The sequence below is a fragment of the Crinia signifera genome, chromosome 9 (genome assembly GCF_055691185.1).
Source record: "Crinia signifera chromosome 9, ASM5569118v1, whole genome shotgun sequence".
In the NCBI taxonomy this organism is placed as follows: Eukaryota; Metazoa; Chordata; class Amphibia; order Anura; family Myobatrachidae; genus Crinia; species Crinia signifera.
The window spans coordinates 148,503,310-148,520,769 of NC_139225.1; the positions used below are offsets into that span (position 1 = coordinate 148,503,310).

General features: G+C 45.6%; 1 protein-coding gene across 2 annotated transcripts in view; it reads left to right on the top strand.

Annotated features, from left to right (window-relative positions):
- LOC146036280 (major histocompatibility complex class I-related protein 1-like) overlaps positions 1–15,738 on the top strand; it is a 28,618-nt gene extending 12,880 nt beyond the window's left edge. Inside the window, exons 2-6 of one of the 2 annotated variants that reach the window (XM_083160196.1) lie at positions 8,221–8,484; positions 12,217–12,501; positions 13,477–13,749; positions 14,819–14,904; positions 15,495–15,738. In XM_083160196.1, the coding sequence (XP_083016322.1) occupies positions 8,221–8,484; positions 12,217–12,501; positions 13,477–13,749; positions 14,819–14,904; positions 15,495–15,530 (944 nt within the window). In that variant the 3' untranslated portion in view covers positions 15,531–15,738. The remainder of the gene's footprint in view (positions 1–8,220; positions 8,485–12,216; positions 12,502–13,476; positions 13,750–14,818; positions 14,905–15,494) is intronic. The other variant, XM_083160197.1, reaches the window with a different exon arrangement.
- Positions 15,739–17,460: the final 1,722 nt, after the last annotated feature.

The following is a 17,460-nucleotide window of genomic DNA, read 5'->3' on the forward strand; positions in this document are numbered from 1 at the left end:
CTGCAGTCCTGGAGCTGGCTGGTAGTCACTACCGACGCCAGTCTCAGGGGCTGGGGGGGGCAGTAGTCTTGGACCTGCGTCTGCAGAGTTTGTGGACTCCATAGGAATCTGCCTTACCGATCAATATCTTGAAACTGAGAGCTGTGTGGAAAGTGTTTTCTCTAGCGGGAGACAGGTTGCAGAGGCTCCCTTTAAGGATTCAGATCGACAACGCCACAGCTGTGGCGTATCTGAACCACCAGGGAGGCACACGCAGCAAGCTGGCTATGTGGGAGGTGCCCCTAATCTTATTGTGGGCGGAACAGAATGTTCCAGCATTATCAGCAATATTCATACCAGGAGTGGAGAATATAGAGGCCGACTTCCTGAGCAGGAAGGAGCTGATGAAAGGGAAATGGAGCCTGAACCCACAAGTATTCCACCAGATTACATGGAGGTGGGGAACCTTGGAGGGGGACCTGATGGCATCCAGATTCATCCATCAGGTACCCAGGTTTTATGCCAGGATGAGGGATCCACTGGCAGAAGCAGTGGATGCCATGTCTATCCCCGGGGAGGGGAATTCTCTTTATGTTTTTCCACCAGTTCCAATGCTGGCAAGAGTGTTGAAAAAGATACAGGCCCTGACAATTCCAGTAATTTTAGTGGCCCCAGATTGGCCAAGGAGGTCCTAGTACTCGAGGCTTCAGAGATTCTCTGTGGACTCATGGCGTCTACCTCTGAGGTCAGACCGTCTAAGACAAGGACCGTTTAACTATCTGGATTCAGCTTGATTAATATTGATGGCCTGACTGTTGAAACCACCATTTTGAGGAATATAGGATTCTCAGAGGTGGTGGTTAACACGATGATTAAAGCCAGAGAGTCTTCTGTAAATTATTATAGGGTCTGGAAGACCTATATTCAATGGTGTGAAAGATAGAAATCACACACATCCCGATTTAAAATGGCTAAAATTGTTGGAGTTTTTTACAGAATGGACTTTCCTCTGGGATAAGCTTCAGTAACTCAAAGTTCATATCTCGGCCTTGTCAATTTCCTTCCAAAGAAGGGTTGCATTAATACTGGAAGTCAGACCTTCCTGCAGGGGGTTTCTCTATTGAAACCTCCCTACAAGCAACCAGTAGCGCCAGGGGAATTATCTCTGGTTCTGGAGTACCTTAAAAAGGCGCCTTTTGAGCCGTTAAGGTTGGCTGACCTTAGTTTCCTTACAGGGAAGCTGGTATTTTGTTGGCAGTGGCGTCAGCAAAAAGAGTATTGGAGTTGGGAGCTTTGTTCTACAAGTCTCCCTCCCTTATATGTCATGATGATAGGGCTGTCTTTCGGACAGTACCCTAAGATTTTTACCAAAAGTAGTCTCTGCTTGTCATCTAAATCAGGAGATGGTTCTGCCTGTGTTTCAACCCCCAGAGGGTTCTAGGAAAAGGGACAAATTGAGGAATTTGGATGTTGTGCGCGTCTTGCGCGTTTAGGTGGACAGAGTTAAGAGTGTCAGAAAGACTGATACTTTACTGGTTTTGTATGACATACACAAAATTGGTTGGCCTGCTTCTAAGCAGACCATTGATAGGTGGTTGCGCTCTGTTATTGCGTTCGCATATACTAAAGTTGGTAGGCCTGTACCGGCCAGGATTAATGCGCATACCACCAGGTCGGTTACCACCTCTTGGGCGGTTCGACTTGGGGCAACAGCTGAGCAGGTTTGCAGGGCTGCCATTTGGTCATCTGTTCATACTTTTGCCAAATTCAATAGGTTCCATGAGTTCGCGTCGGTGGACGCATCATTCGGGCGAGCAGTGATGAGAACTGCAGACCTGAGCGTACCCACCCAAAAGGACCGGCTCTGGAACGTCCCAATGTGAAGCTGTGTCACCAGGACCATTGAAAGAGAAAAAGGGATTTTTGTAAGAACTTACCGTTCGAATCCCTTTCTCTGATATGGTCCTGGTGACACAGCGATCCCTCCCTTACGCTCAGTAAGTATGCCAGTGTTCATGATGTTTCATGTTATAATTGGTTGAAAAGTTAAATTTTAAATTGTGCATATAATATGTGCAGGCGTTGTACTGAGTTAATGTATTCCAGTGGCTTTGAAAGATTGAACTGAGGAATCTGGGATGCAGTAGGGGAGGAGCCTACCCTCCAAAAGCTTTAGGATAGGTGCCTGGCTCCTGCGGACCCTCCTACATCCCAATGTGAAGCTGTGTCACCAGGACCATATCAGAGAAAGGGATTCGAACGGTAAGTTCTTACAAAAATCCCTTTTTTTTTTTGCAGATTTTCAATTTTAATACATTTTTCTAAGGAACACAGTAGATTTTACTAGAGAAATGTGACTAAAAATTGATTCCCCCAATTCTTTTGTTTTCATAAATATCCTATATGTGGCCCTAGTGTGCATGTTGACCAAACCACAGGCTTCATAATAGAAGGAGCACCTACTTGATTTTGGAGCCTCCTTTTTATGAGATTATTTTTTAGGCACCATGTAGGTTTCTAGGCACCATAAGATGCTAAAAGTTAGGAACCCCCCCACAAGTGACCCCATTTTGCAAACTACACCCCTCAGGGAATTCATCTAGGGGTATAGTGTACATTTCAAACCCCCAGGGGTTTCACCAATTTTGGTACAACTGGGCTGTGAAAATGAAAAATTACATTTTTTTACTCAAAAATGCAGTTCTGGCTCAAAATTTTTCATTTTCACAAGGAATGAAGGAGACAAAGCACCCCAAAATCTGTGCCGCAATTTCTCCCGAGTACGGCAATGCCTCATATGTGACCAAAAAATACCATTTGGGTGCATGGCAGGACTCAGAAGGGAAGGAGTGATATTTGGATTTTGCAGCACAGATTCTGGTGGAATGAATGGTGGGTGCTATGTCGCATTAGCAAGACCCCCGAAGCACCAATACAGTGGAACCCCCCACAAGTGACCCCATTTTGCAAACTACACCCCTCAGGGAATTCATCTAGGGGTATAGTGTACATTTCAAACCCCCAGGGGTTTCACCAATTTTGGTACAACTGGGCTGTGAAAATGAAAAATTAAATTTTTTTACACAAAAATGCAGTTCTGGCTCAACATTTTTCATTTTCACAAGGAATGAAGGAGACAAAGCACCCCAAAATCTGTGCCGCAATTTCTCCCGAGTACGGCAATGCCTCATATGTGACCAAAAAATACCATTTGGGTACATGGCAGGACTCAGAATGGAAGGAGTGATATTTGGATTTTGCAGCACAGATTCTGGTGGAATGAATGGTGGGTGCTATGTCGCATTAGCAAGACCCCCGAAGCACCAATACAGTGGAACCCCCCCACAAGTGACCCCATTTTGCAAACTACACCCCTCAGGGAATTCATCTAGGGGTATAGTGTACATTTCAAACCCCCAGGGGTTTCACCAATTTTGGTACAACTGGGCTGTGAAAATGAAAAATTACATTTTTTTACACAAAAATGCATTTCTGGCTCAAAATTTTTCATTTTCACAAGGAATGAAGGAGACAAAGCACCCCAAAATCTGTGCCGCAATTTCTCCCGAGTACGGCAATGCCTCATATGTGACCAAAAAATACCATTTGGGTGCATGGCAGGACTCAGAAGGGAAGGAGTGATATTTGGATTTTGCAGCACAGATTCTGGTGGAATGAATGGTGGGTGCTATGTCGCATTAGCAAGACCCCCGAAGCACCAATACAGTGGAACCCCCCCACAAGTGACCCCATTTTGCAAACTACACCCCTCAGGGAATTCATCTATGGGTATAGTGTACATTTCAAACCCCCAGGGGTTTCACCAATTTTGGTACAACTGGGCTGTGAAAATGAAAAATTACATTTTTTTACACAAAAATGCAGTTCTGGCTCAAAATTTTTCATTTTCACAAGGAATGAAGGAGACAAAGCACCCCAAAATCTGTGCCGCAATTTCTCCCGAGTACGGCAATGCCTCATATGTGACCAAAAAATACCATTTGGGTGCATGGCAGGACTCAGAAGGGAAGGAGTGATATTTGGATTTTGCAGCACAGATTCTGGTGGAATGAATGGTGGGTGCTATGTCGCATTAGCAAGACCCCCGAAGCACGGTGAAATGATGAACCTAATAATCCATAGATGTGTGGTATATTTTAAAACACTCCTTCATACATAGGCCGGGTTTGTCGGGGCAAGTTTCACAGTGGAAAATAGTTTGCTTTCTTATTCCCTTTTTATAGCAAACTTTGCACCTTTTTTGTGTCCTGCCCTTTTTTCCAGTGGAGGGGATTTCGTTAGGAAAATGCTGCCCTGATACAATACGGGGGCCAGTACTAGAAGTACTGGGGCCAGTACTAGAAGTACTGGGGCCCTCTGCCTGCTGGTTCCCAAATATTAGGCCTTTTATGACTTCCTCTTGAAAGTGCAAAAATGTCCCCGTCTGGCTGGTAGAACGGAATAGTACGTAAGCGTTATACAGTGCCATCTGGATGATATACACGGCCAGCTTCTTATACCATATTTTGGTTTTCCGCAGGGCACTGTACGGCTTCAGTACCTGATCTGAAAGATCCAGTCCGCACATGTACTTATTGTAATCTAGGAAACAAATAGGTTTTGAGGTGTGGGTACTGGTACCTCGTACAGGGACGGAGGTGGTACTGTCTCCGTGAATTGTTGTCAGTATAAGGACATCCCTCTTGTCCTTACATTTGACCAACAACATATTTTCGGTGGATTGTGCCCTGCTTTCACCCTTTCTCAGTAATTGGGCAACATGCGTTTTTGGGAGGCCTCTTTGGTTCTTGCACACAGTATCGCAAGCTGCTGTACCTCTTGAACCAAGGGCCTTAAACAGGGGGATGCTGGTGTAAAAGTTATCCACATAGAGGTGATAACCCTTATCCAGGAAGGGGTGCACTAAATCCCAGACAATCTTTCCACTAACACCTACGAGGGAGGGGGGGCATTCTGGCGGTTCAATTCTTGTGTCCTTCCCTTCATATACCCTAAACCTGTGGGTGTACCCTGAGGTACTTTCGCACAGCTTATACATTTTTATGCCATACCTTGCCCTCTTATTGGGAAGGTACTGGCGGAATTTAACCCTTCCTTTAAAATGTATAAGTGACTCGTCTACACAAGTCAATTTTTCGGGGATGTACATCTCAGCAAAATTGGCGCTGAAATGATCAATGACCGGCGTGACTTTGAATAGCCGGTCAAAGGTGGGATCATCTCTGGGTGGGCACAGTGTATTATCGTTGTAATGCAAAAATTTAAGGATCGTCTCAAAACGAGTCCGGGTCATGGCCATACGATGAAGTGGGGTGCTGTACAGAACATCTGTACTCCAATATTGTCTAATTTCTGGCTTTTTAACTATGCCCATATGTAACACCAGACCCCAAAACGTCATCATCTCTACTGCATCTACAGGGGTCCACCTAGCAAATGATGACGTGGGGTTTTGAGCAATAAACTGCTGGGCATATAAATTACTTTGGTCCACCATTAAATTTATAAAATCATCAGAGAAAAATACTTTGAAAAAGTCAATTTCTTTGAGGCCTGTAGTATCAAATTGGATTCCTGGGTTGGCCAAAAACTCAGGAACCTGGGGCTCAAAATTGTCTGGTGGTGGGGTCCATACGGGATCAATCATTTGGGGGGGTCTCAGCTGCTCTACGGGGGCGTCTTTGAGGGGGTCCCTCATCACTAGAGGAGGAAGAGGAGCTTAAGACGAATGCAAATTCATCGCTTACATCACTGGCTGTGTCAGTGTCAGAGGCAATAAGGGCATATGCCTCCTCCGCTGAAAACAGTCTTTGGGATGATTGGGACATTTTTATTATTTTTGTGTTTGTGTAAGTGTAGTGTTTCAACACGTGTATAGTGTAGGGTGGGTACAAACTTTATTTCAACACGGGGGGTATGTAGTGTGTATGTAGTGCTTTAACACGTGTAAGTGCACTTAAGGGGCAGCAGCTTCAAGGCAGCTTTTGGTACAACCTTGAAGGGGTTAAAAGAAAAAAAAAAAAGCTCCTGCGCCAAAAATTGAGCACAGATGTTGGTCAGTAACGTCCGTCACTGATCAGCGCTCAGCGGCCACAGGACACCCACAAAATCACCATGGGTGTAAAAATTTTTTAAAAAAAAGACCCCACAGCACCCTAAAAAAAAAAACAAAAAAAACTGCTGATCAGTCAAAGGCAACAGGAATTTGATCCAAAAAAAAAATTAGATCAACCCTGTGCCAAAAATGCTGATCAGTGATGTACGTCACTGATCAGCGCTCAGCGGCCACAGGACACCCACAAAATCACCGTGGGTGTAAAAAATTTTTTTAAAAAAAAGACCCCACAGCACCCTCAAAAAAAAAAAAAAAAAAAAAACTGCTGATCAGTCAAAGGCAACAGGAATTTGATCCCAAAAAAAAAATTAGATCAACCCTGTGCCAAAAATGCTGATCAGTGATGTACGTCACTGATCAGCGCTCAGCGGCCACAGGACACCCACAAAATCACCGTGGGTGTAAAAAAAAAAAAAAAAAAAAGACCCCACAGCACCCTCCAAAAAAAATAAATAAAAAAAAACTGCTGATCAGTGATGCAACACTGATTAGCAGTGAGGGGCAGCAGGCGCACAACTTTTGGTGCAACCTGACGGGGTATATATAAAAAAAAAAAAACCTGTACCCCAAAAAAGTTGCTGATCAGTTAATTTATACTGATCAGCACAAAAGGGGGGCAGCAGAGACAAAATTATATTACACAATGACGCTGCAGCAGCAGCAGCACAAAATTATATTACACAATGACGCTGCAGCAGCAGCACAACAACCAGGAAGCACCAGCAGCAGGCAGCACGGATGCCACCACACCACCAACGCTGATCAGGTCAGTATAAGAGGACAGATGGGCATGGAGACCACTCTGCACGCTGTTCCTGACCGGAATGGCGGCTGCAGGGCTGTCTCCGTTATTTTCTCTGAGGTGTAATGGCTGTGATAGGTCCGTCGGTCCGACGGACCAATCACAGCCTTGGGGGCAGGTGGGGTGAGGTGGGGTGACCACCAGTGACCCCTTTACACCCGGTGGTGATTGGTGCTGTACTTAACAGCACCAATCACCACCGATCCCTGTGTTACCGAGCGCCGTTATTCGCCGGTACACAGAAAACGCTGCAATTGGCTGTTCACATTTGAACAGCCAATCGCAGCGATCGCCGATGGGGGGGGGCATCGCTGCCCCCCCTGGGCAATGAGGGAAGATGTCTGCTGTCAGGGACAGCAGCCATCTCCCCTCTGTCACTGCGTCTATAGACGCGGTGACACTTTAAATGCATGACGTACATTTATGCCATGCGTCTGGAAGTACATCCCGACCATGACGTAAATGTACGTCAAATGTCGGGAAGGGGTTAAAACCGCGTGGATCGGTGAATTTGTGGCTGTTTACACAAGTTTTTGCAGCCGTTTTCGCCCGTGCCGGTTCTCGCCCCCCCCCCCCCCCCCCCCAAAAAAAGGGAAATTGCGTGAGCGAACATGTACTCAGAAACGGGCGAAAATGCTGAATACTGATAGGCGAATCGTTCCCGGTTTTTTTTTTTTCAAATGAGGAAGAATTCATCTGGGATGGAATACCCCCCTGAGTCTCTGTAGAGGTTGTGGGGAAATATCCTTTAAAATCTGGTTATTACAATATGCAATAGGCTTGTGTGTTATAGGCTTGTGTTATGTAATACGTATAGCTTATAGCACCATGCTAGTTACATGTATGGGTGGCAAGTTACTTTGGGTCAGGCCTATAAACTTCCTCCATGAATCTCGTCATCTTCACATTCGGCCTCATTCAGACCTTCTCGCTAAGCAGCATTCTTTTGCCGGGGGAGCGAATGCATGCCCCCCTTCACTGGCCGAATGGACATGGTTTAATGTGAATGCATGTGTAGGTTTACAAACTTTCGCATGCTTCCGAACGGGTGAAAAATCATCGGCCGACCATCGAAAGATTGTTTACCGTTCGCAAATAAAAGTCAGTCTAGACAGAATATTTTTGACTCGGACATGGCTGAATTTGGGGTGGGCCTCCCTGTGCGCATTGGTTCCTGAATTCAATAAAAAAAAATTTTTGGGTAAAGTGAATATTTTATTTAACCTGTACATTCTGTATAACACTATCTGCAGTGTGTTACCTTTATCATTCTTTGGTATAACGCTGAACATTTCATCTTTAGGTGAGCACACACTGTTATATTACTCTACGACGGTCCCAGCCCGCAGCCCCGGACTACCGGTGTATTCTTACGCTATGTACCTGGACGATCTGAAGATCATGACATACAGCAGCGACACGTACCGTATACGGCCCATGTTCCAGTGGCTGGAGGAGCAGCTCGGGGCAGAGCACTGGGAAATGCACAATAAGTTTGGCCAGCGCCATGAGCTAGAGAACCAGCAGCATGCCAGTCTCATGCAGAATCTTCTCAACAAGTCACGTGGTAAGCAGCAGCGGTTACTTCAGCATGGGCGGGTTCTGCAGTGCAGGAGAATAAATGCCTGTGTCATAAACACCTACAGCAACACTGCCCATTATAAAAGATTATTTTTTTACTATATTATAATGGCTGCTTAACTGGAAGGACCAATATTAAGCTTTAATCCCCACGTTTGTAGGCCTTTTACACTAATTCACAGATGGGAAACTGCCAAAAGATGCGGCTGAATGTGCTGCGATTCATAACCGTAGTCTCATCTTGTTTGCTCCATGTGTGGAGTCACTAGTTAGGTGTGGGCCACACCCGGGTGTCACCCGCCAAGAGGTGACACCAAAAATCCTGGCTCCTGCTTAATGATAGGAGTCAGGTTCTGCACTTGTAACATAACGTGCGTCACTGTGCAGGAGTCGGCACTTCTGCCACAGCACTCCCCGAGGGCAGCGCGCATCTCCCGGTCCCCCGGATTGCCAAAAACAAGGGTTTGGGGCATGGGGCCAGGCCCCCTTTCCGCACCGGATGTAATGAGGGTAAAGCTAGCCATACACTAGTGCAATTTGGCCACTTTTTATCCTATTCCATTGCATCGAGTCGAGAATTCGAATGAAAAGTGACAAATTCTCAGGTGTTTGATATTAGATCCGATCCAGTGCGAGGTCTCGTGCGCCTCAGATCGGTGTAGGAAGACCACCCGGCAGCAGGAAAAAGGGAACGCATACAACATAATTTATTGAAAAATTACCACATACCATATGTGATCCTGCCGCCGGTAGCTACCTGGCAGCTCAAGGGGGATCGGCTGTAACTTCTCCCCTCAGGGAAGTCGCAGAAGTGTATGGAGGCCTTTAGTGAGGACCCTGTCTATTATCAACTGCTTTCTTGCTCACACTTGTTTGTAATCTGATTGTACAGTTTGTGGCACTTCCTGTTCTGGTGCTGTGGTGCTGTGTGTCTCCTGTCCCTTATTATCGCGTATCACATGAGTGTAGCTGAGTCATTATTAGTCACTACTCCTGTTTGTATCATGGCTATTGGCTTGCACATTGCACATTGTCACATATTTCCCCTACTGAGCTCAAAAACAGAACTATTTTTTCTTTTTTTTTCTCTTCCTGCTAGAAATGGCAGCCATCATAAAGTGATGGCGGACCAATATCTCAGCACGAGGGGGGTACAGCCTTGGGACAAAACCATTGTTCTCATGTTTTCAGGGCACCATCTCTACTTATTAATAAATTGATTCTATAGATGAGAAATATGTACTAGTAATTTTGGGGTAATTCAGATCTATTCACTTGTCGCATATATTTGCTAAACGTCGCACTGCCAAACGCAGGCCCCCAACCACCCGAATCCTCGCGCTATGATGTAAATGGTTGCGTACTCTTACACATCTGTTCGCATGCGCCCGCGGAGAGGAAAAATAATTTGATGGATACTCACCACTGAATTGATTTTTTCCTCTCCTCGCAGATTAAAGTAAGCCTGGGCTTACCTTTATTCTGCACGGAAATGGCCGAATTGAGGGTGTCATGTGACGTCATCCACACGCCCCGAGCAGGCAGGGGCACGGCTACGTTGTGATGGGTCCGCCCAGCGTTTCTATGGGCGCACACACTGTTTTTTTGTGGGCACGCCCATGAGCACTGGACGGGCCGTCAGAAAACCCGCTGTCTGTCACACTCAGGCAGCGAACACCACGGGGGAATGAAAAACCACCTGTGCGAACATGTCTGAATCAGCCCCTTTGCTGTAATAAAAGCTGAGGCCTGAGATTTGTGGCCAATTTTTTTTTTATTTTTAGAGACTAAAAATGTGTTATCAAAATCTTTAAATTTTGTTTTTTTGGCTCAAGTCATTGTCTAGCGCTAGGTACCAAACAGAACCCTTTGGTATTGTAGTATTGTTCCAGTCATTTGTAACCAAATTATTACCCTAAAGGGTCAATTTACTGAGTTTATGGGAGTTCTAAATAAATCTGATTGGTTGCTACCGGCAACATCCCATCTTAAATATAACTCTCATCTTAGCAAATTTACCCCTTAGTATTTAGGTATATATACATTATATGTTTATTATTTTCAAAATCAGATATATTAGGCCCCATACACGATACCCGTGGGGTGGGGGTGGGGGTACGCATCGGCAAGTAAATACACACTTGACGCTCCAGGGTGCAAGGGGGCCAACGGCGATGGGAGCGACGGTCATGTTACGGCTGTATCAGGACCGTTGTTAATGAGGACTCCCTCATCCGAACATGGAGTGTACACACTAGACCAGCGGTTCTCAAACTGTGGGTCCCGACCTTCTCATCATGGGGTCACGACTCCATGTTGCTGACCATCAGGCTGATGACTTCTCTCATCTCTGTCGGTGATTCAAGGAGTCTGTTGAATTGTCTGTTATTTAGACTCCTCCCATCAGTCTGTGCCTCCACAATGCTGCCATGTATGTGCTGTCTGCTGCCTACACATGTGATGTGATGGGTTATGGTATATTAGACTCCTCCCATCACTCTGTGCCTCCACAATGCTGCAGTGTATGTGCTGTCTGCTGACTACACGTGTGATGTGATGGGTTATGGTATATTAGACTCCTCCCATCACTCTGTGCCTCCACAATGCTGCCATGTATGTGCTGTCTGCTGACTACACGTGTGATGTGATGGGTTATGGTATATTAGACTCCTCCCATCACTCTGTGCCCCCACAATGCTGCCATGTATGTGCTGTCTGCTGACTACACATGTGATGTGATGGGTTATGGTATATCAGACTCCTCCCATCACTCTGTGCCTCCGCAATGCTGCCATGTATGTGCTGTCTGCTGACTACACATGTGATGTGATGGGTTATTGTATATTAGACTCCTCCCATCACTCTGTGCCTCCACAATGCTGCCATGTATGTGTTGTCTGCTGATTACACATGTGATGTGATGGGTTATTGTATATTAGACTCCTCTCATCACTCCGTGCCTCCACAATGCTGCCCTGTATGTGCTGTCTGCTGCCTACACATGTGATGTGATGGGTTATGGTATATCAGACTCCTCCCATCACTCTGTGCCTCCACAATGCTGCCATGTATGTGCTGTCTGCTGACTACACATGTCATGTGATGGGTTATGGTATATTAGACTCCTCCCATCAGTCTGTGCCTCCACAATGCTGCCATGTATGTGCTGTCTGCTGACCTCACATGTGAGGCGACCAGGAGGTAAATTGCTGGGGTCCTGTAATTATTTTTTATTGTCTGATGGGGTCCCAGAGCAAAATAGTTTGAGGATCCCTGCACTAGGCAATATAGTTCACAATATCGCTCAGAAAGCCCTTTGTGAACAACACTGCCTAGTGTGTATGGAGCGATACACATAAAATAGGAACCAATGACAAAAGTCTCATAAGTACAATTATACATAAAGATCTGTTACCTGGAACCAATTCTCTCCTTCCTAATACCGGCAGCAAACAGAACTTATAAAGAGGGTCGGACTTACAATAGACAGCCCTGCAACAGCAGCGAATACCCCTGGTGGGCCAGCACATTGGTGGTGCCGCCTGTGCTCGCTAGATTATAGAGGGTGACAGACTGGTGATATATATCAGGATTTTCAATAGGCCCCACCCCCATAAAAGACCCCTCCTCCATATGGGCTGCTTCCAGCAATTTCCCAGGCTGGTTTTCCATCCCAAACCACCCCTGCTCATAAATGACTTCTATTTCTCTGTCACAGATCAATTAGGCTCCTACACGTATCAGATCAAATGGTCCTGCGTTCTGCATGAAGATGGTTCAGTTACTGGTTCCAAAGAGTTTGGTTTTGATGGCGAGGTCCTGGTTGCTTTTGACAAGGATCTGATGATGTTCAAACCTATGTCACATAAGGCAGAGCTGGTGACCCAGATATGGAACAATCAGAAGGTTTGGATCCAGAGGACGAAGGCTTGCATCGAAGTGGAATGTCCTGCGTGGATTAATGATTACTTTAAACATGGCAAAGAAGAATGGGAGAGGAAAGGTGGGTGAAGGCCGTTACATTGACTGCTCCTGATTGGATGCCATTACGCAAGCTCCAATTGACTTGTGAAACAGCAACAATTTCAAATAACGCCGCTTGCCTATGTGTCAGCTGATATAGCGGGCACCCTCACTGTCCGGGTCTGGGATTGGTGTCCTGGCGGTGCTCCCCTGATGGCAGCCCTGCCAACATATACCATGTCACTTGACAACTGGGGACAAAGAGTAGTAAAATAAGGCTGGAAATCATATGCCTACAACATGACCCATTCCATTAGGTACAAAATGCTCTGTTCCAGGACTTCCCTGCGAGTGGCACTTACAGAGATGGGGCTCCAGCACAGTCCAAAATTCAAACATGGGGGGTCACACTGCCAGTGAGTCCAGGACAGTGATGTTTGGGGAGGAAGTAGGTGTGGCTCCCCTATTTGAATATAGGACCATGCTACAGCCCCACATCTGCAACTACTACTGGCAAGGAAGACCAGGAACAGAGCATTTTGTACTTAATGGAATGGGTCATGCTGGAGGGTATGGGATATTAGAGTGGAAAGAGGGCCCTGCTTGCAAGCTTTTTGTCATCGGAAAATAGCGTTGCTATGTGATACGCTCACAGGCCAGATGTTTTTGAATATCGAAAGAAAATGAATGCATGTTTTTGAGTCAAATGGAAAGTGCAAGATTCCACAGAGTGCGTACAGTCAGGAAATTAGAGTAACCGGGAATGGCAGCAGGTAATGAGCGAGGATGATAGACTCAGATTTTGGGCAGAGCAGAAGGGTCCAGATGGCAGATACTCGGGTACAAGGGAAGAGATGTTGGTGCAGTTTTGCTAATGGCTTTTCTGTTAGTGGAAGTGTTTTATATCTGATTGGTCACATGTCACTGACTGATGTTATATTATGACTTGTTCAGCGGTCACTAGAAGCTCTGTCTCGTTATAGTGAAGGGTAATATGATTTATGTTCCTCATTAGTTCCCCCGAAGGTGAAGATTATCAGTCACCAAGGAGACAGAGTAACAAAGCTTTACTGCTTGGTTTACGGGTTTTACCCCCGAGCTGTGGATGTGAAGTGGCTGAGGAACGAAACAGATGAGGTTCTCTCAGATGAGGCCAACCCGATCCTCCCCAACCCTGATGGCACCTATCAGATAACAGTCACCGTGGAAGTGCCGGCCGGGGAGGAGAACCGTCACTCCTGCCATGTGGATCACAGCAGCCTGGAGGAGATACTTGTTGTAAAGATGGGTGAGTTTAAGGGCTTTTCTTAAAAGTGTATCTATATTAGAAACTGGTTAATATCCCTCCCCAACCACACTCCCCCCACCCCCCCACCCCCCCCCCCCCCCCCAAAAAAAAATAATATATATATATATTTATATAAAACACTCAGAAATTGTCAGGGGTTTGTTTATGATTGATTTAGGTAAAAAAAAAAAAATCCAGTGAAATCATATGCAATACGAATTGATAAAAAAAACTCTCAAGTTAAACCGCTTGAGTGGTGAAAAAAAAAAAAAAACACCCTTGGAAGGTGTCTTTTATATTTGTGGCAGGAGCTGGGGGGGACAGTGCAAGGGGGATCGTGCGGGGATCGCCAGCAGGGATTCCCAGCCTTCAGCGCTTGCGGTCCACAGGGGATCGGAAAGTGGTGTAGTCCTGAAATATTCTGGCTGATGGGCATACCACTTAAAGAGCTAATAGCCCTTTCACACTGTGGTGATCAATATCTTGGGTTATTTCATGAACTTGGGTTCAGCCGGGACTCATCGTGTGAATGGGTAAGCCGGATCCATGTGACCCGGTACCTGTTCATAGCATATAGAAGAGCTGGCACTAGGAGATGATCTAATCTCCAAGCCCCATCTCGGGACCTATGCTGACATCACCAACCAGGCAATAAGCCGAGACAGGCCCCCAGTCTGAAAGGACCAATGTACAAAATCCCTGGTGCGACCCGGTATATCGATCTGAAAGTGTATTAGTTTGTGTATATGTACTTTTGCCATAACATCCCTTTAATCTGAAACACATATGAAGTACATTGGTTCTGTGGCAGAGACTACCGATGTGTCCGCGGTCATCTGTCCCATGAAAGTACTGCACATAAAAAAAATCACAAAGAGCCAGAAAGAATAGCATCTGATTTCAGTGGCCATGTGGAATGCCCACTGAGCTGGGAGTTTTTGGTTAATCACTTACAAGGCATGGTTTTGTCCCTTATAGGGATACCAACAAAATGGTTTCCTTAGTAACAGAAAAACACAACAACAACTATCCAATGGCGACTCTCTGTTATTTCTCCTTGTGTTCCTAGACACGTCGCACTCAATCACCCACATGTACCTCTCCCTTACTGCTGCAATTATATGCCTGGCTGCACTGGGGGTATTTATATACCGGGTAAGTACAAAAGAGGATCGGGGTGTTCACACGTGAGTAAACCAACTAAAGTGATGTTCCCTTTCCTACTGTTACTTATATACAGTATACATAGCGATAGTCAGGGTGGGGTGTGTCACTTGGCATAGGAGGTGAAGGGGGCATTACTCGGTACAATATACTTTGGGTGGGGGTGAGGCTGCTATAAACATAGCCGTAATTGTACAGTTGGAGGCGATGGAGGGAAACCATCTGGTTCTCCCCCATTGATGGCAAAACTATTCTACATCGGCCATCGATGATTTTGAATCATCGATGGTTGATGGCCATCCCTAATTCAGACTTGCACGCTAGGCTACGTAGATTCACTGCCTAGTGAGCAGGTAAATGTCGCCCCTGCCGAAGGCATCACCATCAGGGAAGGGGCCACATTCGGACCTCTGCATACAGGTTTGAATCAGTTCCATAGTAACAAGTAAATGTCTCTGTGTGACTGTGCGTACTGTGGCTGTAGTTCTTTGGCCACTCTTTAAACAACTCTACCAAATGCTTGCAGATGTGTTTTATTAATCTGATATTATTTATAACACTGGCATATTGTCCTTATATAGAGATATAAAAGTCAGAGGCGACGGACTGGTAACTGAATCGTCCTCCAGGGAACCAGACATAAGAGACGAGACCAGAAACCGCTTACAGATGGAGAGACTTTCATAGGTTCCACCACTGCCGCCACCACTAATAGTAACCCAGGGCAACGGCTGCATCCCCAAGTGCGCTCTCTAGTGTTCACAATTGTTATATATGTGTAAATAAAGTTAGTGCTCCTACAGTATGCCTGCACGTTTCCCTTTCCCTCATGTAGTCTGGTGCGTTCCGTGACCGTCCATTGTTTGATTATACTTCGAAAATAGCGATACTATGATAATGGTTCCAGCGTACATATGTATGTGCAGTCATAGCAGGTACAACACCAGGAAATATCACACCCTAACTTCTTGTGTGTTATGGTATGCCATGCATTTGGTATGAATGCTATTGTGTTCCTGTTGGCCGGATTCAGAGACTACACTAATACATTCGCTAGTAGACACGGAAATATACAAAGACCAATCTCAGCCTTCCCTTTGTTCAGCAGCGTGCAATGTAGAGTAAAAGTGCTGAGACGCTCCATGGTGTGTGCGACGGTGATTATAAACACTCCACCATCGGATGCACCATCGCCACTTATAGTAGCCTACAGGACTCAATCCAGCTATTCATCTTAAACACTTCCAAACATGTGATTGGGAGTAGGTTCTTTTGAACGGATCCCATAAAAGACTGAGGGAGCCGCCGATCCCAAAAAGGTGATCCGTCATTCTTTTACTTTCAGTTTCGTTTTTAATTACAATGCATTTGCCTGAGCTCAGCACTGCCACCTGTGGCAGCTGAGATGTACTAACTCTGGAGACTGAGTTCAGTGCTGCGACTGCAAGTGAAAGAAAGAATAACAAGGCTGCTGCTGCTAGGGATGGCCATCGGTGCAGACTCCATCGATGGTTGCCATCAATGGCGCTTCTGCACCCAGCCATCGATCAGTGTTTTACTCGGTTATGTATGTTCTTATTTGTTCAGCTCACTGTTTAAAAGAAAAAAAAAAGTAAAAAAAAAAATGGCAATAAAAGATTGTAAAACAAATTATGCTTCGTTATTATCAATTACCCCTTCTTTCAAAGTGAACATTCGATCTGCCTAAAAGATACGGATCTTTTCACTGACTGATCTGCTGGATCCCAGCTCTCACTAGTGACCCGTTTTGCCCCTCTAATTGGGAGCACAGCTCTGATTGTAAACACGCCCCTGACACTCCCATCACTTTAACCCACGCCTTGGACTTTGCACGCGCTCAGTGTGGGTTTGCCGACGAATCCTCCGTGACCGGGCCTACAAAGTGATTTATAAATGTTATTTATTTTTGTACAGATAATATATTTACAAAAGGGCAAAAAAAATATCCGAGCGCGGTTCAGGAACTGACATCACTTGTGTTAACATTTTCTTTGAGTCCTTTTCAGGAGACGGACGCTCGTCCCGTGCAGCTCCGGTGGCTCCTCGCTCGTCTAATTTACCCAAACATCTACCTATCACAGAAATATAGGGACAGTTCTCTGCCAGATCCATTATAGAAGGAACAAATGGGCTGCTGATGGAGCGCGTCTGTTTTCTGGGCTGGTCTGATGTAGCCCATATACAGGGAGGGATTAATGTCTGTGGGGGCCTCGAACCAGGGGTGTCAATAGGAACTTTATCATTTACATAGACCTGTTAGTTTCAGTTTCTTTATATCACTCTCTAACTATTTTGCAGCTTCTAAATTCTTATATAAGTCTATGGCATTGTTTGCCTGAGCAGAGCCCCCTCAGTCCCCTTCATACCCCTTCTTCATATGCCTCAGATCCCCTTATGCCTCTTTATATGCCTCAGATCCTTTCATGTCCCTTTATATGAGAGCTGAGAACCTCTTATGCCCCTTTATATGCCTCAGAGCCCCTCACGCCCCAAAATATACCTCATATCCCCCTCATGCCTCTTTAT